Here is a 22,518-nt window from a genome sequence, read left to right on the forward strand (position 1 = left end):
GCGCGCGCGGAGGCTGGTGGGAATGCGCACGCCCAGTGTCACGTGAGAGGGAGGTTTAGCCCGCACTCTCCTGGGGGCAGCCATTTTCTTAAAGGCTGTGAAATTCATATTCCTTTCAAAGTACTCAGATAAGAAATAACTTCTGGTCTAGTTATCAATTTGGAGGGCGATGGAGAGAGAGGCCTTTGCCATTCAGGGCAAGAGGTGTCTAACTTACGTGTCCGCATACTCCTAAATTCTTAAATGTTTGTTTCTAAAAAAGAACTATTGAAGCAAGTGCTGGAAATGGGGCCCTGACTCTTTAAAGGCGCACTCTAGGTGGAGGGGGGTCTAGGACGGATGGTTTAAGATCTAAAGTACATCTGCAGCTCCGGAATTATGGAGTCCTAGCCCTTTAAAGGTTAGTGCCGGGTAGTGGAATCTTGAGCGGAAGTTGTAACTGACACCGAAGTCCGGCAGGTGAAGGGCGGAAGTAGAGAGGTCAGTGCTACAATCATGGCGCAAGAGGCTGAAGATGAAAGAGACTACAATTTAACCGAGAAGCAGAAGGCGGTCAAGGCCAAGTATCCTCCTGTCAATCGGAAATACGAGTGTGAGTAGGTGGCTCTCTTTAGCTCTGGGCATAGGGACATCCCTTCTTACCTGCGATTTCCGTTCCCGCCTACCACCCTGTCCTAAAAGATGCTGTAGGCTTGGGGATTCCTGTTTCTGCACGGTGTTGTACGCTCTGGAATATTTGTTCGGGTGATCCTGAAGAAGAGACACCTAGTCTGACTTGGGAAGCCAGGGATCCCACTTTTACGGTATCTTGAACATCATTCACTATCGGATAATCAACTTATGTGTGGGTATTATTAGTGTATTCTAAAAACCATGTTTTCGAGCTTTTGCGGGGCAGTGGCCCCTACGTATATATCCAACAGTGGAAAAGTTAGATGGTGGTCCGGAGAGACGACTCGGAAAGCAAGATGTTGTTAGTTCCGTCAAGTCGGTTCCGACTCAGGGTTTCCAAGGAGTAGCTGATGGATTTGAACCACCGACCTTGGGGTTCAAAACCGACATTGCAGTCAACCACAGCGCTGTGGTGCTGTGGGCTAATCCGTCAGACTGCAAAATCGTTTGAACTGCAAGGTCAGTGGTTCAAGCTCACCAGTCGCTCCTTGGAAACCCTATACAGGGTCGCTAAGGGTCGGAATCGACTCGATGGCACTTAACAACACAGCGCCACACCAGGACTCCTAATAAGGAAAACCAAATAAGGACTTCTAATTTGGTGTTTTACTCGGATCATGGTGTTAGTACAAAGAACTAGTTTTATCATCTAGGCAACTCCCAAAATCTGCCTTTGTCGCTCAGTGTTTTCATTTGAGGATTAAATAAAATAATGCTGAATGTGAAAGTAAGGTACACTCTTAAATCTTATATAAACGTTAAACTGACATTCCTTAGGTGGATGTAGTTTGGGGAGCACAAATCTGACTTCTTATTTCCCTGCGTAAAATCCTTAATTTTCCATTGTCTGTATAAAATTTGTTAACCATAGTGTAGTAGTTTCTGTACTTTCTGGACCCTGTGCATCTCTGAGTGTGTGTGTTCATCTCTTTTGAATTTAGAAGCAGTTTTTAAAATGTATTTTTAATAGATAATATATGTGACTCAAGATCCAAAAAGTCTAACAGCTATGCAGTAAAAAGTAAGTTTTTCAGTCCTGATCACCATCCACTTAGTTCTCTGTAGAGCAAGTATCATTACCATTTTCTTAGGAGTACTTGCAAAGATGTATAACCACTTATTATGTTTAACCACTTTTCAGTTGAAAAACGTTTACAGTGTTTCTAATCATGCTGTTACAAATAGTAACATCCTTTGTTTTGCACATGTAGTAATTTTCCTGTATGTAGAATAAATTTCTGGAAGTTACTGGTAAATTGTTAAAATATATGTGCATTTTTAACTTTGACAGTTATTTTTAACTTTGACAGTCATTGCCATACATTGTATTAATTTATGCCCTCATTGTATTAATTTATGCCCTCATTAGTGATGTAGAACTGTGCATCTTTACTTTTTTTTCTTTAACTTTTTATTGTGTTTTGGGTGAAAGCTAATTAGTTTTCCCAGTTAATTGGGAAGACAATTCCTACATATTATTCCCTTACCTTGGTTGCTGTCCATGCAATGTGTCAGCATCCCACCTGTTTGTTCTCTGGGTTCCCCATTTCTATTCTTCTGGTTTCCCTAGCCCTCCCCATCTTCTCTAATTTGGTTTTGAGCAAATGTTGCCCTTTTAGTCTCATAGTTGATTGTTATGAGGAGCACATTCTTCACAGGTGTTGTTTGTTTCATAGACTCTCTTACTATTTGGCTGAAATGTGGCCACCTGGAGTGTCTTCCGGGTCAAGTTAGAAGGTTTTCTCAAGGCAATAATCTCAGGGTGTTCCTTTAGTCTATTTCAGACCAGTAAATCTGGTCTTTTGCTTTTTTTTTTTTTTTTTTTTTGTACTTTATCATTTGTTGTATGTATCTTTGAACCTATTCTAACCAGACCTTCTATTGTGATCTTGAGTAGAGTGGTTGGTAGTGGTAGATGGGTACCATCTAGTTCTAGGCTCAGGTTTGGGGAGGCTCCTTTGGACTAACTGCTTCCTTGAGGTTTAATTTTTCTTCATTCTGTGCTCCAGGTGGGAGAGATCAATAGTTGCTTCTTAGATGACCTCTTGAAAGCTTTTAAGACCCCAGATGCTACTCACCAGAGTAGGATATTAAACACTAACTCACCAGATTAGGATATGGAACGTTGTCTTTAAGAACTGTGTGTTTTTGTTTTTTAAGTTTTTCTTGTGAATTGAGTGATAGTTTACATGAGAGAACATCAGTTTTACATTAATTGTTTCATTACAATGTTTACAATCTCCTCTATGCATCATTGTGCAACAGTATTTGCTTCTATTCCCTCTGTTGTTGTTGTTGTTGTTGTTGTTGTTTTGGGGGAGGGGGAGAATGTAAGAACTGTGTTTTGCAAGTTGACCTAGATGTCCTCTCAGGTGATGGTTTTGATTTCCCATTGTCTGTATAAAATCTGTTTTTTCAGTTCTGATGTCTAAGTATTTTCTGTGACTCAGTGTTCTGTTTATATATGAGTATGTCTGCAGAATTTGCAAATGTATATATAGAAATATCCACAATTCTATAGGTTGTGGCGCTGTAGGATCAGCACTGAACTGGGAACCACAAGGTGTCAAGTTCAAATCCACCAACTACTCCTCAGAAACCTTATACAGGATCGCTATGAGTCAGAACTGACTTGATGGCACTTAGCAACAACTATATAACTATATAGGAGTTCTGGTGTGGTGTTGTAGGATAAGCACTGGGCTGCTAACCACAAGGTCAATGGTTCAAACCTATCAGCTGCTCCTTAGAAACCCTGTACAGGGTCACTATGACTCTGCGAAACCAACTCTACAGCACTTAACAACAACAACATACCTATATATGTATGCAGGTGTACTCCTGTAAGACCTACCTTACAAATTTAGCATACATATTTACTGTTGCTAAGAGCCATCAAGTGCTCCAATTCACAGCAACCCTATATAGGGGGTTTCCAAGAGTGTGGGCTTGAACTGCCAGCCTTGAGGTTAGCAGTCCAGTACTTGTGTTACTCACAAATGATTGTGAGGTATTACTGCTGGTATAAGATTGAATGTGTTCTAGCATTCACTGTTGTTAAGTGCTGTAGAGTTGGTTCTGACTCATAGTGACCATGTATAGGGTTTCCGAGGAACAGCTGGTGAATTTGGATCGTCAACCTTGTGGTTAAACCCAACCTTGTAGTCCAGTGCTTATCCTACAGTGCCACACCAGCATTCACGGTGGTGGTGTGCTGCATAGTCAGTTCCAATTGATAATAATCCTGTATAGGGTTTCCAAGGCTGAAAATCTTAACAGGAGCAGAAAGCCTGGTATTTCTGAAGAACACTGGTAGTTTTAAGCCGCAAGGTTAGCAGCTTGACTTGTAAGCACTGCACCATCAGAGCTCCTTAGCATTCCCTGTTGTTCTTTATTCTTGCATACCTCTCAGTATCTTGGTTACATTGTGCTGACCCTCTCTTATTATATATTGCCTTTCCTTTTCCTTACACTTTTACCAATCGACACGTTACTCTACTTCTGGTCTTTTCATTTTGTTAAGTATCATGCCATACCAATTGTATTTTTCTTATTATGTGAATTGAACATCTTCTAGTATGCTCAGAGCCATTTCCTCTTCTAGAAAGTATGTATTCATATTCTTAACCCACTTTTCTATTGGGTTGTTGACCTTTAATTTATTATACAAAAACTTATTTTTAGTTGATTCTATTTAACCCCTTCTTTTAGTATGTAATCATTTCAATTAAGATGTAGACTTTTTCTATCATCCCAGAACGTTTCAATGTGTTCAACCTCTGCTTACCTTGAGGCAACTGTTGCTCGGATTTCTATCACCATAGTTTAACTTGAGCTGTTTTAGAGTTTCATATAAATGGATTTGTACAGTATGGAATGTTTTACGTCTGGCTTATTCACTCAGCATGTTTCTGGGATTCATCTATTGCACAGTCAGTTGTTCTGGCTTTTTATTGGTGAGTAGCATTCCATGATTATGCCTCCATTTGTTTATTTTCTTATTGATGAACATATGGGTTGTTGTTAGCTTTCAGGGAAAAAGTTGTTGTGAACGTTCTTGCATAAGTATTTTTTCTATTGTTAATACTTATCATTCTAACTTCTCTAGGGTTAATGCTGGAGTCCTGGAGTGGCGTGGTACTAGACTGCAATATTGGTTTGAACTGCAAGGTCAGCGGTTCAAATTCACCAGCCACTCCTTGGAAACCCTATACAGGATCGCTGTGAGTTGGAACCGACTCAGTGGCTCTTAACAACAACAGGGCTAATGCTTATCTTTTTCTTTCTTTTTACTTTTGAACTTATTTGTGATCTCTGCTAGTCATTTGAACTTCCTTTGTCTGATACTTAGGAAACAAAAACAGAAAAACAAAATCCACTACCATTGAATTGATTCTGACTCATACACTGACTCATAGAGTTTCCAAGACTTCATTTTTATGGGAGCAGTCAGCCTCATCTTTCTTCCTCGGATACAGCTTTTTGCTTAAAAAAGGCGGCTTAATATTTTCATGTCAGTGACGTTTTCTCTCAGAATATGAAAGTGATAGTTTAAAGCACCCAGTTTCCGTGTCATTGAGTTGATTGAGGCCTTTAGGTTTTGTGTTATTATAGTGATTTTACTTTGATTTTGTGTTAAGCTCCCTGCTTCCAGCCCAACATCTAATCCACAGCGCCATGAGGGTGCCTTAAAAATCTTCATTAAATATTTTTTAGTGAATTAGAGATGAATTTGAACCTTGATTGCCATCAGAAAACCTCAATTCTAGTCCCCATATTGTCTCTAATCAATAGTATGGTCTTAAACAAGTCACAAGATCTCTGGATATCAGATTTCCTTTTGTAAGTGAAGGAATTGGGCTGTCTCAAAGACTTTTCTTCTAGCCTTAATATTCTAAGTGGAAAGAAAGAATGGAAGTTGTGATATGGGTGAAGAATGGGCTGAAAATATTGAAATAAACATCCAATAGGAGCGCGCTATAGAATAATTTGTTACTTTCCAGCATCCTTTCCTTTTAAAAAAAATAATTGTGTTTAAGGTGAAAGTTTACACAGCATATTAGGTTCCCATTTAACAATTTCTACACAAATTACTCTGCAAAGGCATTAGACTATGGACTAACAGAAGAACAAACAAATCTGTCTTGGAAGAGGTACAGCCAGAATATGCCTTAGAAGTATTTCATATACTTTGGAGATGTCAGGAGGGACCAGTCTCTGGAAAACGACATGCTTGGTAAAGTGGAAGGTCAATGAAAAAGAGGAAGCTCCTCAACGAGATTTACATAGTGCCTGCAACAATGAGCTCAAATATAGACCTGGCTGAGGGTGGTGCTGGACCAAACAGTGTTTTATTTTGTTGTTCATGGGTTGCTATGAGTCGGAACAAACTCCACAGTACCTAATGATAACACCACCACACTAATTACTCTGTGATTTTGGTTACCTTTTTTCACAGTGGTACATAATACAAACACCAGGGGTCAGTGTAGATCACAAGATCAAGACATCACAAGGTTCTGCCCCTTTATCCTCTTCTCTTTATGTTACAGTAATTTCTGACCATGTGATCTCCCATTGTTGTTGTTGCTAAGTGCCTTACAGTCTATTCCAACTTATAGCAACCTTGTATAGGGTTTCCAAGTAGCGGCAGGTAAATTTGAACCACCAGCCTTGTCGTTCAAATCACCCTTGAGGTCCAGTGCTTTATCCTACAGTGCCATACACCAGGACTCCTATAGGTGATTTTTTTTTTTTTTTAATTGAATAAATGTTTGCAGAACAGATCATCAGTTTTACATTCAACAAATCATACATTTCATTTCAGTTTGATTGCAATCCCTTCCATGTACTATCAGTTAACAGTGTTTAACTCTATTTACTTTATCTCTTGTACTTCTCCCTGTGTCTTCTACTATCTTCATCTTCCCTGTAGATGGTTTTTTAAAGGCGCTTATTACTCATAGGTGATGCTCTCTATTTTATGAGCCAATCCGTTGTTTAGCAAAAGGTGACCGCAAGGGATGATTCTGATTTAAGGTTTAAAAATATTTCAGAGCAGTTGTCTCAAGATTGGTCTAGGAAGTTGGAACTTTTTAACAATTTGAGTTCTGTTTGATACTTTTTTCCTATTGTGACCCTGATCAAGTGGTAGCTGGACACCACCTAGCTCGGGTCTCAATGTAGAAGAGGCCATGTATGGTTTGTGTAGACTATTAGTTCTATAGACTGCTTTCTTTTTCCCTTCTATGGTGTTGTGAATTACTTAAGATGACCCTTGTAGCCATAATAGTTGACTCTGACTCCCCATGACCTGATGTGTGTCAGAGTAGAACTGTGCTCCAGAGGGTTTTCATTGACGGATTATTCAGAAGTAGATTGCCAGGGCTGTCTTCTAAAGTGCTTCTGGTTCTTTGTGACCATCATACAATGATTGGGTAAGATGATGTAAATATGGTGCTTGTGGCCCACCAAGGGGATCAGACAACTTGCAATGAGCAAATGAAATGTGTAGAACCCTGTGAGGGTTGGGCCATGCAAATGAAGTATTATTGTTGTTGTTATGTGCCGTAGAGTCAGTTCCGACTCATAGCGACCCTGTGCAGGGTTTCTGAGGCTGTTAGTCTTTACGGGAGCAGAAAGCCTCATGTTTCTCCCTTGGAACAGCTGGTAGTTTTGAAATGCTGACCTTGTGGTTCACAGCCCGATTCGTAACCACTACGCTACCAGAGCTCCTTAAGTGTATGGAACCCTAATGAGGGGATTAGCCAGTTTTTCCATCCTGATTTGTTTAAAAGGGAGTCCTGGTGTGGTGTTGTAAGATAAAGCACTGGACTTCAAGGTCATCTAAACCACAAGGTTGGTGGTTCAAACTCACCAGCCATTCCTTGGAAGCTGTAAACAGGGTTATTAATGAGTTGCAACCAACTTGACAGCACGTAACAACAACAGTGCTTAAAAGAGAGCTAATTCCAGGGCAGAAGTGGACACTATTACCACAAGGAAAGAAGAGCCGGGAGTGGAGCATGTCCTTTGGGCCTGGGGACTCTTAGACTCAGGAGACAGTGGGTTACAATACTGCTGACGGTAAGAAGTTGTGACAAGTGTCATAGAGAACAGATAAGAACAGAACCAGGAGACAGCAGCCAGTGGAGTGAGAACTTCAGATCTGAGTGAAGTAAGATGCGGCCAGACATTTGTTGATGGACATAGCTTTACTGACCCACAGAGGTAGAGAGCTCTGTGCCTTGGGCTGAGGCTTATTGGTAGAATGGGATGCCTTTAGGCACTTACTGGTAGAGTTAAAGAGTTTTATAACACTTCTGTAGGGCAGAAATGGCACTGGCCCAAGAAGCCAGAGTGGCCAAGGGCCAGGGAGAAGCGTTCCTGTGTCAATGACCAAGAAACTGTTTGACCTAAGAACTGTATCCTGATTTGTTTCTGAATTTGATTGTAGCCTGTTACATTGCTAATAAGCTCCATGACCCTAAATATGGTTTGCGAGTTTTGTGTGACAGGTGCAATGAATTACTGAACCCAGTAGAGAAGTAGAAAGTGAAGTGAGAGGGATGGCTGATAGCAGAATTGGTAAAGTAGTTGGAGAAAGGTGGGATGTCTGACCTCTGTTTCATAGAAATTGAGGTGATGCTGGTGGTGATTCTCTCTCCCCTTCGTGAAGTTAAAGTCAGATGCCCACCACACCATTTTTACACCTTCTTTCTTTTTTGTTCTGCATGAGTAGAGACCAACAGATGTATCTTAGATGGCCACATTGACACTATTCCTCATATTAGGATCTAGAGCATACACTTTATGAACTAGGTTATGGCTATTGATTGAGTTGACCCATGAGACTATGGTCTTAATAAGTCTTCAAACCCCAAAAGCCAATTTCTCAAAGGGCTTGGTTATATTGAAAAAGTATTTATAACTGTGTTCCCTATGCAGTTTATGTTGTTGTTGAAAGTGTCAAGTCAATTCTGACCCACAGTGACCCTGTACAGGGTTTCTGAGGAGCAGCTGCAGTTTATATATGTATATAATTGTGACTGTATTCACAAATTTGTTAGGGAGCTTCGAAAATTCCTGTATCTTTTAATTCCATTTTCCACAAACCTTCTTAAGTTCACATACAGGTTTGACAGAATGTTTTTACATATGTATTTACCTATGCCACAAATAATTCATGAATATAATAGAGCACACAAGGGACAAAGTTATGAAAACTATTTTTGCCATAATCAAACACCTTGAGGGAGGCCTGGGATCTCAGGACCATAGTTTTGGGACACAAAGATCAACTGTCATAACATAGTCCACAAAGACAATGTTCTAAATCCTACTTTGGTCGGTAGTGATTGGTGTCGTAATAGCTTGTGAGCCATCTTCTAAGATATGCCTGTTGGCCTCTCCCCACCAAAGACAAAGCAAAGAAAATCAAAGGTGCATAGAAACAATTAGTCCAGTGGACTAGTGGACCTCATGAACATCAGCTTCCACAACCCTGAGACCAGAAGAATTAGATGGTATTTGGTTACCACTACCAACCTATGTGAAAGGATCACATTAGGATGTTCCTAGATAGACTGGGAGGAGAATGTGGAACACAATTCAAAATCATAAAAAGACCAGGTTTACTAGTTGAATGCAGTCTGATAGAACACTCGAGACTATGGCCCTTAGTCACCTGTTAGTTCTGGAATTGATCTTACCACTGTGACTCTTTTCAGTCAAACAATAGATACATTTATAAGGTAAGCAATAATAGTGGGGAGATAAGCAATCCTTAGAATAATCAGCCATTTAAGATGGAAAGAGTAGCATTTGCCTAAGGACACAGTTGAGAAGACTGGAAGGGTTAAGAAACAAGACAGAGAAAATGGGCTAAGGGCTGTAACATTGTGGGATTGCAATCAGCATGAAACAAAATGTGTATGAACTGTTGATCTGCTCTGTAAACCTTCACTCAATTCACAATAAGTTTAAAAAAAAAAAAAAGCCTTAATAAAGCAATTAACTTTTGCAGCCTAAATGAATAGCAAAAGGTGTGAGCTGTGCAACATTTTCTTGGTCTTTAAATAAGATGTTCACGTAATAATGAACTGTTGTAGGTAAGTGCTGTTGAGTCGGTTCCAACTCATAGCGACCCTGTATTAGGTTTCTGAGGAGCTGCCGGTGGGTTTGAACTGCCGGCCTTGCATGTCAAACAGACCTTGTGGTCCCATGCTTTATCCTACGGCACCACAACAGGAATCCTGTTCAGACTCATAGCAGCCCTGTATAGGTTTTCCAAGGAGTGGCTGGTGGGTTTGAACTGCTGACCTTTCGGTTAGCAGTAAGTACAGTGCTCATCCTACAGCACCACACCAGAGTTATTATAGTTTTAATTGAGACAAAAAATAAAAAACATAATATTTTTCACATGTATGATTCAGTGAGGCGTTAATTTGAAAGTCAAGTTTAGTATCTCACTAGTGTTTTTCTGTGTCTCTCCTCAGATTTGGATCATACAGCTGATGTCCAGTGAGTATAGCTGGAATTTGTTCATTCAATACCATGTGATTAAAGAAGAAGGCTTAATGTTTTCCTTTCCTTGGCATTTCTCTGCCTATCTTGGTTCTTTCAGAAGATGAAAGTGATCGTTTAAAGATACGCAGTTTCAGTATCATTGAGGCCTTTAGTTCTTCTGTTTTCATAGTGATTTTATTTTGATTTTGCTGTCAAGTTTCCAGCTTCCAGTGGATGACAAAGTGAATGTGTTTCTTTAGGTTACATGCGTGGGGCTCTACTTTGGAGGAAGCGTTTGAGCAGTGTGCAATGGCCATGTTTGGTTATATGACAGATACTGGGACTGTTGAGCCCCTTCATACAGTAGAAGTAGAAACCCAAGGTAAGTGATTGATTCACAGGCAGAAATTGTTATAAAAATGTGTAGTGTTCTAAATAATTAGAGTGTAATTCCAGACTTTCACAGTAAGAATAAAGTTGATTTTGAACCTGTACTTCCTCTTTTAATTAGTGATTCATTATACATTTAAATGCAGATTAATTTTTAGAAACCAAAATTACTAAATGTACTGTTTTGGTTCTTTTTGATACTGTATAGGAGATGACTTACAATCTCTTCTGTTTCACTTTTTGGATGAGTGGCTTTATAAGTTCAGTGCTGATGAGTTCTTCATACCCCGGGTAAGCAAGGGTTTTTCTTTCTTAGCAAATGAATTCTTAGTTCAGGTTTTAAAATAGAGCACAGGATGCAAGACCAATCCATACAGATATGTAAAATGATACTGATTTGCATAAATTATACTGACTGTAGGTACTTCTAGGTTATCCTGCATTTGCCATTTCTGTGTGTATTTTGTGTTTAGATATATACTTGTTACTGTAGGACTGAGTGATCAGAAGGCACCTACCATGTAGACAGACAGTATGCCCCTGCTAACCCTAAGGGACCAAAACCCACCCCAGTGCTTTAGTGACCCTGTGGGACAGAGTAGAACTGCCTGGTGTGGTGCTGTAGGGTAAGCACTGGACTACAGATTTGGTATGAAGTGCAAGGTCAGTGATTCAAACTCACCAGCCGCTCCTTGGAAACCCTGTACAAGGTCGCTATGAGTCACCACCGGCTCGATGGCACTTAAGAGCAGCAACAATCTTTACAGACATCCCTGCTATGGCACTATAAGATAAATACCAACTGCTAACCCAATGGTTAAGGAGCTCTGGTAGCATAGTTGTTACGAATCGGGCTGCGAACCGCACGGTCAGCAGTTCAAAACTACCAGCTGTTCCGCGGGAGAAAGATGAGGCGTTCTGCTCCCGTAAAGCTTAATAGCCTCGGAAACCCTGTGCAGGGTCGCAATGAGTCGGAACTGACTCCACGGCACACAACAACAACAACAACCCAATGGTTGGTGGTTCAAACTCACCACGTGCTCCTTGGAAACCCTATATTGGGTCTCTATGAGTTGCGACTGTCTCAACAGTCTTTACAGGGGTGACTGCCACACCTTTCTTCCATAGAATGGTAGGTAGGTTTGAAATCTAGATCTTTTGTTATGTTAAACATTTGAGATTTAACAGTTCTGCCAAGTTAGCACAGTTTAAACAATTGGTGCTTTTAGTTTTCCTTGAAGTGAAGAAAGGTAAAACCATGTGGGACTTCCTTGCTGTCAGCCTTCAGAAGGGGGCTCCTCTCCAACAACATTTCTATCTAACATAGATGGCACTCACTGCTTCCATAATTCCTCTCATCTTTCCCTTACCAGCTTCACCACGTATACTCTACCAATTGCATCATATGATGTGCCCACACTATTATGTGAATATAATGTGTCAGTCACATAAGACTACAAGTGATTAAAATCCTATATTGTTTTTCTCTACCAATTATCTTGGGAGTGTGATGGCTCCATATGATAAGCACTGAATTGTGCGCCACAAGGTTGGCAGTTCAAGCCCACTATATACTGTGTGGGAGAAAAGTGAGGCTTTCTGCTTCAAAAAGATTCACAGCATCGGGAACCCTGGACAGGGTCGCTATGAGTTGTAAACGAACAACAATAAACATGTTATCTTTTTTTTTTTTTTTTTAAGTTTCTATTGTAGATTAAGTGATAGTTTACATGGGAGAACATTAGCTTTACATTCAACCTGTCGTATTTTGTTTCATTGCAATGACTGTAATCCCCTCCATGCATCATCAAAACAACCAAAGAGCACATCCCGCAAGCCTGCCCCCCGGCCGTCAGCTCACAGACCCTCTCCCTCCCTGAGTCCAGAGTCCTCAGCTGCTCCATCTCTCCACGTCATCATCTCTGCCTCCATCTCTGGCGTCATTGCTTCTCTGGGTAGGGTCCCGCACTCTGCTCTTCTCCCTTGATGGTCCCAGGGACCTCCGCTCCTGGACTGCAAAATCAACTGCTCCCTCCCTTTTGTTGCAAAGCATCTGTCTTTACATTTCCAACCCTCATAGTCAGTCCTGATAGCAATTATTCTTTATTGTACAAGAGTCTTAATCCCCATCTCCTTTCATCAGCCCTGTCCAGACAAAGGAGATTCTACCTTTCCCCGCACCCTGTGGAACTAGGCTTCATCTTGAAAGCTTGTAAGCCAGTCACTTCTTGCCTTTGTAGCCCCCCCCCCCACATTTTGCATAGCCAATGTCTTAGTTGTCCATCCCTGTCAACACTGTATACCGAGGAGGTGAAACATGTATCTTGTAACAGAAGTTCTTTACTCATGTAAAATGTAACATAAGCCATATATCTTAGAAGGATATTTCGTTTGTGCGACAGTATGTGGCATCAACCATTCTTTCCACAATCCTCTCTGCTCCTCAGTTGGGTTTGATAATCTATTGCAATGGCCACACAGAATTCAGATACTATACTCAGGGATAAGGGATTTATCAGGTTATAATTCAGCATCAGAAATACTCAGAGCACAGTTTTTCCAGTCAACTACTGATAAATGCCTATAGAACACACCACTCTGCCATAAGTCTCATCCTGAAGGTACTCAGCTTCAGCTCTGTGGGTCAGCAAATCTACCTCCCCCACCTAAGTGCTTGGAGTCACCCCATTCTACAAGCAAGCACCCTATGCAAAGTCACTCAATTTTACTTGCTCAGTGGACTGGGAAGCCCACTGCTCTATCTTGTGCTCTGGTTATTGGTTCTGCTGCTGCCGTTCCGCTGTTATTCCTGTTTTGCAACAGCTTTCTGTCCCTGGTTCAAGGAGGTTCAGTGTGCAGGGATCTTGGTGTCCAAAGAATGCATTCCTCTCCTGGCTCTTTGATGGTAGTGAGGTTCCCCCCTTCTGCTTCTGAGATGACTCATTATAAACCCATGCTAGAGTTCCAAGTTTCCAGAATTAAAATTAACTTTGCTAGCATTCACAGCTGAATCATGTCATCCTATCATATCTTCTCACATGTTCTCTTACCTAGACCCAGCAGGACAGAAATGTTTGGTGGGAGTTACAGGCTGTGGCTAGAAGAGACATTAGATAACTTATGACACCACAGTTTGTTATGGAATCTTAGTTGACATTTTCATTTTCCTTGAGAAAAGTAGCATACTGTTATTTTCTAGAAAAGGTGACAATCTAGACATGTTATAGTAGATAGTCTGGAATGAAAATTTTAAAAAAGGTTTTTTTCTTCTTTAGGAAGTGAAAGTACTCAATATAGATCAAAGAAATTTCACATTACGGTCGATTGGGTAAGTTTTGAACCCTTTTGAGTGTCAACTGTCATGAAAGATGTTAGTTATGTTTTTCATTGGACCAAGTGGCTAGGAAGGCAATAAGAGCTCCAGTTTTCTAGTAGGGCTTTTCAGGTTAAGCTTTATGGTCTAGGGTCTGGTCTTCCGCTTTAGAGAACCAGTAACTTGTCAGAACAAAGTTGACTGGTTTTTAAACCTGACTTCCCATTTGTTGTTTTTTTAGCAAAATAATTGCTGTAAAGCTAGCATTCTTTCTGCCCAGGTGAGTGGAGGGGAAAACACTGACATATCCTCATTTCTGTGCTTCTATGTGGATCAGTCAAATCAATTTTCTTCTGACACCAACTGTGAGGATGTAACAAGTCCCCGCTTTCACTTCCCTTCAGTTCTGACACCAGCTGCACGTGCAGCATTTCTTTTTCTGACCCTAACCACCCAGAGCTAGGTCAGATTGAACAAGTTAAAAGGATATGGTCCTTTGAACTGCCAAATCTACTACCCAAGGCCTCAGATGCCAGCCTTAACCTTGGTAAACGTCATGACACCTATACTCCTGACTTGCTGGCCTTAAGTTTAGTCCACTGCACCCCAGTTAAAGCTCTGGACATTGAATCTGCAAGAGCTTCCTGGTTGGGAAAAAACATCAACTCCCTTGAGAGAGTGACACACCCTCTTTGGGTCACAGAAGTTCGGATTAGAATTTCACTGAATGACTCACAGAAGGCCCTATACTATACTAAGATTGTTGTTAAGTGCCGTTGAGTCAGTTTTGACTCATAGGGGCCCTGTATAGGGTTTCCAAGGCTGTAAATCTTTGGGGGAGCAGAAAGCCTTATCTTTCTCCCGTGGAGTAGTTGATGGGCTTGAACCACCGACATTGTGGTTTGCAGTCCAGTACTTATCTTATGGAGTCACCTTGCTCCCATACTTACAATTACAGCTTTATTATAAAGGATACAAATCAAGGTCAGTATGAAGAAGAGACATGCCGGGTAAATTCTGGGATGTTTTCCACCTTGGAGCTTCTGTGTCCCAAAGAAGGTGTTTCACCCGATAGAAAGAATAGATATTTTCCCCAAACAAGAGAGTTCTTTGCAGACTCAGTGTCCAGAGCTTTATTGGTGGGGGTGGGGGTGTTAAGGGACAGGTGTCTCACTATATAATACAAGCACCAGAGGTCAGTGGAGATCACAAGGTCAAGAGATCATAAGGTCAGGGTATCAGGTGGTGGTATGTTTCTGGTCTGCTCAGCCCCCACCCCAGTATCATCTCATATCAACTATTAGGTATGGTCTGAACACCTATAGAGAATGAAGACACCTTAATTATTCTGGAAATTGCAAGGATTAAGAATTTATCTCAGGAATCAAGGTCTAACATCAGATTATTTTTGGTAAAACATCTTTATTTCACACTTCATTCAAACAATACTTTTTCTTCGAGTTTGCAAAACAGTTGATTAGATCAATTTGGTTTGACTTGGTGTTTCCCAAGTTTCCTCAATTATTTAGTTGTCTGTAAGGTTTATGTTTTTATATAGCTCATCTTGTCTACTTTATGTTGAATTTTAATATTAGCTTCTTTCCGTGTAGTGAGGTGTTTTATTATTCTCCACCCCATTTTTTCTAAGTAAGGAAACAGGTTTGTCCAAGGGTAGCAAGCTCGTAAGTGATTGAAGGAAACTAAAATTTTTTATTCCTTTTATTGTGAAATTCAGCCACAGTGCTGAGGAGAGAGACTATGCATGTATAAATTTTGAGAGTATACCTTTCTATTTATAGAATGTGAACATTTTTGGAAAAGATAAAATGCAGTTTTGTTTTATTTTCTTTACATTGAGGTGCAATCTTTATTGAAGGTTTATTTGCTTAGCATACAGATTGAACAAGTATTTAAAATCATTCCATATCCTCTTGTTCTGTTCACAGGACTGCTTCTTGGTCTGTGTACATGTTCTTCATGAGCACAATAAAGTGTTCTGGAAAACCTATTCTGTACAATGTTTTCTATAGCTTGTCATCATCCACACAATTAAAAACTTTTACATAGTGAACAAAGCACAAGTAAACATCAGACCTCTGGGAGGTATCATTTAATTAGTTCTGTCACTAGCTTGGTGTGGCATGTAGTATAAGCATTGGACTGCTAACCACAGAGTTAGTGATTCAAACCCATCAGCTGCTCCTTGGAAACCCTATCCAGGGTCACTATAAGAACTGACTTTTTGGTACTAAACAACAACATTAGTAGTCTTAAGATTGGCAGCTCGAACCCACCCAGAGGTACTTCTGAAGACAGGCCAGCAGTCTGTTTCTGAAAGGTCACAGCCTTGAAAAAGGCTACAGTCCCAAGAGACTTGCACCACTATTCGCAATAGCCGAAAGGTTGAGACAATCTAAATACCTGTGAGCAGGTGAATAGATTAACAAAATGTGGTACATATAGTGGAATACTATGCAACTAGTAAGAGAAAAGTCTTGATACATTGTATAGTAAGGATGGAGCTTGAAGATACTATGCTGAGTGAAAGAAGTGAATAGCAAAAAGACAAATACTGTATAAACTTTGCTTATATTAAAAGATAAGAAAAGGCAAACGTAGAGAACAAAGTTTATTACTGGTTATTGGGCAGGAGAGAGGGAGAAAAAAGAGATTGCTTATGGAGTACTGAGTTGTGGGAAAATCACAGAATAGTTGCTGAGGCTAATTATGTACAATTCATTACCTCATAGGATTTCTTGATTTGGAGGCTTATGGTCATGATTTCAGGGACAGTCCAATTAATTGGCCTTAATAATGTATTTAAGGAGCTCTGGTAGCATAGTGGTTATGAATTGGGCTGCGAACTACAAGGTCAGCAGTTCAAAACTACCAGCTGCTTTGTGGGAGAAAGATGAGGCGTTCTGCTCCTATAAAGATTTACAGCCTCGGAAACCCTGTTCATGGTCGCTATGGGTCGGAACCGACTCAACGGCACTTTAACAACAACAACAATAATGTGTTTAGTGCTTCTGTTCTACCTCCTAATTTGTTGTGTAGTGCCTGGAATCTTAAAAGCTTTCAAGAATCCATCCAGAGCACAACAGTTGGTTTCTCTTTACAGAGGAAGAAGGAGAATCAGGAATAGGAAGAGGATATGAAATGTGTAACAAATTACCTCCAGGAACAACTGCCTCTTTTGCCATGAGACCAAAAGAATTGCTACTGTTACTGAACATTTTGATCAAAGATTCTATAGAAGAATCATGATCAAAATGGAGAAAATACAGGACAGAATTTTAAGTTCTAATGGACTCCAGTCTTTTTGGAGCCATGGAGCTTTCCTGAACTAAAACTATTGCCCTGGGATCATCTTAAACTCAAATCAGAAATGTTCTCTGAAGTTTTCTTAAAACCAAACTATAGTTTGAGTGATAAAAATGTCTACTTTGAGCATTATACTCTTTTAAGAACTCTCTGTATAGGATCAAATTGACCACAGCAATTTCAAAGATTAGGTAGAGGGCTTTAACTTTATGCTAATGGGGGGGGGCAGCTCAGACACGAGGGTGAGAATGGCTGCACAACTTGAAGAATGTCATCATGTCACTGACTTGTACGAGGTAAAACTTGAATTAGACTGTTTTGTTGTGCATTTTGCCTTGTATTTTCTTATTTTGGAAATAAATATTTAAAATAAGAAAATTCAAGCAAAGCCAAATAAATTTGAAAAGAAAAACCTTTGGGGTCACTATGAATCAGAATCCACTTGGCAGTAGGGGTGGGCAGTGATCACTCTACTGCAAATGGCTGATGAACATCATCTCTCAACAGGTGTATCTGCTAGCAAAGCAAAGTGATATTTATAGCCTCCCTACCCTCTCCCATAAGGAGCTCTGGTAGCTTAGTGGTTACGAATTGGGCTGCAAACCACAAGGTCAGCAGTTCGAAACTACCAGCTGTTCCACAGGAGAAAGATGAGGCTTTCTGCTCCCGTAAAGATTTACAGCCTCAGAAACCCTGTACAGGGTCACTATGGGTCGGAACTGACTCCATGGCCCATAACAACAACAACCCTGTCCCATGCATTTTGGCTTTCTAATATCGTAACCAACTTTATATATAAGGCTTATTTTAAAATAGGAAAAATGTTAAATCTTGGAAATCTTAATTATGTTTTCATTTTCTTAAGATGGGGAGAAGAATTTTCATTGTCCAAGCACCCTCAGGTATGTTCTTAAAAATCTAGCTTTAAAAAGCATTTTGTATTAGCCTATTATAAGCAGCTCTGGTAGCGTAGTGGTTATGAATCGGGCTGCAAACCTCAAGGTCAGCAGTTCAGAACTACCAGCTGTTCCACGGGAGAAAGATGAGGCTTTCTGCTCCCATAAAGATTTACTGCCTTGGAAACCCTGTACAGGATCGCTGTGAGTCGGAACTGACTCCACGGCATATAACAATTACGAGATCAATATATTTGACAATGAACTTCAACTATAATAAAATGGAACAATGAGAATGATCATTTTTTTTCTCAGACTTCGCTGACCTGTCTGACTATGTTATAGTAGATACTTCATTTGTCCACATTTGATATGGTTGATTAGGAGTCAGCATTTGGCTTCTAGGGTCAGGTTTGTTCTAGATTGTTGTATGACTTAAATGTTACTTTTGGGCTTTGGTTTCTTCCTTTATAAGATTGTTGAACTTGTTCTCTGTCTGCAAAGTATTTTCTGTTTCCTGTGGTTCTCTAGATTCTGTATTTGTCAGCCTGTATGGCCTGACTCTACAAACAGTCAGATCAGTTGGGGCAGAGATTGTCAGTTTTTTTCTGTAAAGGGCCAAGTAATAAGTATGAGGGTAAGTCAAAAAGTATTGCTCCTAGGGTTCCAGTTCATACATACATGGGTTTATTCCAAACAAAGCTTGGTATTTAAACATGTCTCTGTGATCAGTGGATGACAGCAGACAAGCTCTATCAGTGATGTCCTTAGTCTTGTTAGGGTGCCTCCCTAACAGTGATTTCTGATGGGAGAGCATCTGCTGGGTAAGTGAAACTCTAGGCACAGAGGTCAGCTTAGAAAGTCATGGTGATTGTTTTTTGGAGTTCCACCAAAAAAACAATCTTGATCAATTTTCTTGAAGGACACAGGGTGATCATGGGGCTTATTATGAAGTTTTAAGAAAATAGAAAACTGCACTGGTGATAAAGAGGCCAGGAAAGTTGTGCCAGGAATTTTTTCCCATCACGACATTGCACCTGCTCATTCTTCAAGGGTAGCAAGGGATAATCTATGTGAATTTATTGAGAAATCTTATCCCATTCACCATACAGCTGTGATATTTATTGCTTTACAATTTGTTTTTGCTCCTGAAATTCAAAGAACATTTGAAAGGAATACAATTTGAGGCCCCTGAGGTTGCCAAAAAAGTTGCCAAAACTACCATTTTGATGTGTAATAGAGGAGTGCAGAATTCTTTGGAGAAGGATTATAGAAATGGAAACACTGCCTTCAGACATGTATAGACCAAGATGGAAGATAATGTTGAGAAGCAATAGCTTTACATTTTCATTTAATTAGTGTCTATGATTTTGTTACTTCTTTAAAAAAAAAAATTTTTTTTTTTCATTTATTGGGTAAAGATTTACAGAGCAAATTGGTTTTCTGTTCAACAATTCATACACATTTTGTTTCCTGTGATTTATTACAGTCCCCATAGTATAACATCACTTGTCCCACCTTCTCTCTTTATTTACTGTTCTCATTCCGCCTCCTTTTCTAACTCTCCTGAACTTTGTCCTTGGGTAAATGCTGCCCTTTTGATCTCAAATGGTTGATTAGTGTAAGGAATGCCTAATTCCCTGGTGTTAATGTTTTCCCTATAGACTTGTCTACTGTATGTCTGAAAGGTTGAGCCATTGAGGTTAATTCAGTTCTAGACCTTAAGGATGCCTAAGGAACCATTGTCTTGGGTTCCACCAATCTATCTAACCAGTAAGCTTGGTCTTTTGGGGGGTTTTGTAGTAGAACTTTTGACTTACCCTTGTATTTGAAGCATTGTGGACCAAAAGCAATGGGAGAGGTACTTAGTACTCAGTTTGCTGTTGTAGTGCTAAAGCAGTCGTAGACAGCATATAAATAAATGGATGTGGCTGGACTCCAGTCAAACTTATGTGGACATTGATAATTGAATTTAATACAATTTTTAAATGCCACTTAATAGTCTTTTTTTATGTTCAACCATTTAAAAATGTGAAAAACATTCTTAACCTGCAAGGCCCTACAAAAATAGCAGGCCGGATTTTACTCGTAGACTGTAGTTTGCCAATTCTTGTGTTTAGGCCAAGGAGGCCCAAAATAACTGTGCCTGGGGAATCTTAAGTGTGTCCAGTAGCTGTGGTATCGCTTCTCCAGCAACAAGGTAATGAAATAAAACATGGTGATGGAGCCTCAGGGAGAGAAGTATAAAAAGAGACCAGTAAACGGGGACATGTAAATTGAAAGCAAACTGTACATTGCAAATGACACGGTGGGTCTTTCTAAGATAAACTATAGTATATTTGGGGCAGAGTCTAACATTTCAGATAGGTCAAAGAAGAAAATCATAACACATTCATTGGTGATGGTGATGTGGTTATATGCCACTGAGTCAGTTCTGACTCATGGCGACCCTGTATAGGGTTTCTGAAGCTGTAAATCTTTAGGTGAGCTGAAAAAATTTCATCTTTATCCTGAAGAGCAACTGGTAGGTTCGAACTACTGAACTAGCTGTTAGCAGCCCATTTTGTAATCTACTATGTGCTACCAGGGCTCTTTTTCTGAGGGGGAACACTGATATGAACAGCACATGTGTATGGCCTAGAGTGAATGGTAGTTTTGTTCCCAGAAGTGACTGGAAAATAATAGAATATTGTTAGTAATGTGAAATACCTGAGAACTGGCCATTGGAATAGTAAAAATATTGAAGTATGATGATTGTTTCACTTTACAATGAATACATGAAAAATAGTTTACTACTTTCTTGCCACCCCTTAAAATTCAGTGAAATACCTAAATAGCATATTTCTAAGACTTGGCCAACTTGTCAAATTTTAGACACTTTAAACTCACATTGGCCATTGGGAATATACTTAGAATACAATGCAACCAATTTAATTTCATTCACTTCTTGTGATTTTTGAAACAAGCAAATATAAGTATGATTAGAATGTTAGACAAATGTTGTATGACCTCACTTATGTGAAAAGAAGAAAAGGCAAATATATAGAGACCACAATTTATTAGTGTTACCAGAAGCAGGAGGGAGGGGAAAAGAGGAGTCAGTGATGATGGGAAAGGTGCATTGTGTAAGGGTAAGGTTGCATAGTGGATTATTGTCATTACTGCTAAATAAATTATTTTGTATGCTGTGAAAAACTGAATCGACAAACATTTTGTCAATATATAAAAAGAGCTGCTGAGGCTGCTATGTCCAGCTGAACACCTGGGCTCTGGCTCCTTGGTTTGAAGTGTAGGGTCATGGTATCATGGGACATCCCAGGTAATTGGCCCAGTAATGTGTTCAGTACTTCTGTTCTATCTCTTAGTTGTTGCTGGAGTTCATGATTCTGATCTCAGTGTCCTTTTCCCGTTTGTTTTTTTGTAACCCCAACTTTAGGGAACTGAAGTCAAGGCAATAACATACTCGGCAATGCAAGTTTATAATGAAGAGAAGCCAGAAGTTTTTGTGATCATTGACATTTAAGATACAAAGAAAAGAGACTCCCATGAAGAACCTTTTATCTGTCTTTTGGGAAGCTACCATGATTTAACTGCTACAATATCTATTGATACATGGAAACATGTGGAACAAAAAAATTAACTCCAAGTGTGATTTGAGAAATGGAAAGTCGGGGCATAGGTTTGTTCAGGGTTGCTCAAGTATTCAAACTTTAAAGACATTTTTTAGTTGGCAATTATGGTTCCTCATTTAGTCACTTTGCTGTGGCAGCAGGTGCCTCACACCCTTTACTGGAAAAGAGATCAGTGATGTAAGCAGTCCTTTGCCCTGTGGAAACCAGCTCTAGGAGCCAGAGCCTAGTGTACCAGCACTCTGGAACCTCTGTGCTCTTTCCAAATCCAGTTTGGGATTAAAATAATAATAATTTGAGAAAATGCATTCTTATGTCTAGAAGTTTGCTTTTCTTCCAAGTAGGTTACAGATCTGCTTTCTAAATGTACACTAAGAGTTTGTGTTTTATATTGTTAAAGGACAGAGCTATAACAATTGCTTTTCTTAGAAAAAAGGAGCAATTGGAAATGTCTGTAGAAAAAGCACTGATGTTTTGGCACAAACCTATTTTCCCTTAAGAAAAATGTGCTCCCTCTTATAAATGGACCCACCCTTGTAAAACATAATTATATTTTAAAGCCAATATATTTATGTAGAACAGTAAAGACAAATTTTGGTATATTTTTGTTTGTTTCTAATTTTTTAAGCTATTCATCTCTAAGTAGACAGAATCCAGGAAAGTAATTTGAATCATCTAAACTTTTAAAAGTAGATGACTTTTAAAATATGAAACTGCTTTAGTTTGATTTACAATTTTATTTTATTCTCTATCGATTGAGGAGGTATTTCTTGTGATCAAGAGTTTG

General features: G+C 39.7%; 1 protein-coding gene across 1 annotated transcript; it reads left to right on the top strand.

The window, feature by feature from the left end:
• The first annotated feature begins 451 nt into the window (after positions 1–451).
• Positions 452–21,769, top strand: ZBTB8OS (zinc finger and BTB domain containing 8 opposite strand). Its single transcript, XM_006862152.1, has 7 exons — positions 452–592; positions 10,170–10,194; positions 10,440–10,561; positions 10,778–10,860; positions 13,845–13,897; positions 18,072–18,108; positions 21,539–21,769. The coding sequence occupies exons 1-7, from the start codon at positions 496–498 to the stop codon at positions 21,623–21,625; spliced, it is 504 nt and encodes a 167-aa protein (XP_006862214.1). The 5' UTR covers positions 452–495; the 3' UTR covers positions 21,626–21,769.
• Positions 21,770–22,518: the final 749 nt, after the last annotated feature.

The sequence above is a fragment of the Chrysochloris asiatica genome, unplaced genomic scaffold (genome assembly GCF_000296735.1).
Source record: "Chrysochloris asiatica unplaced genomic scaffold, ChrAsi1.0 scaffold00047, whole genome shotgun sequence".
NCBI lineage: Eukaryota > Metazoa > Chordata > Mammalia > Afrosoricida > Chrysochloridae > Chrysochloris > Chrysochloris asiatica.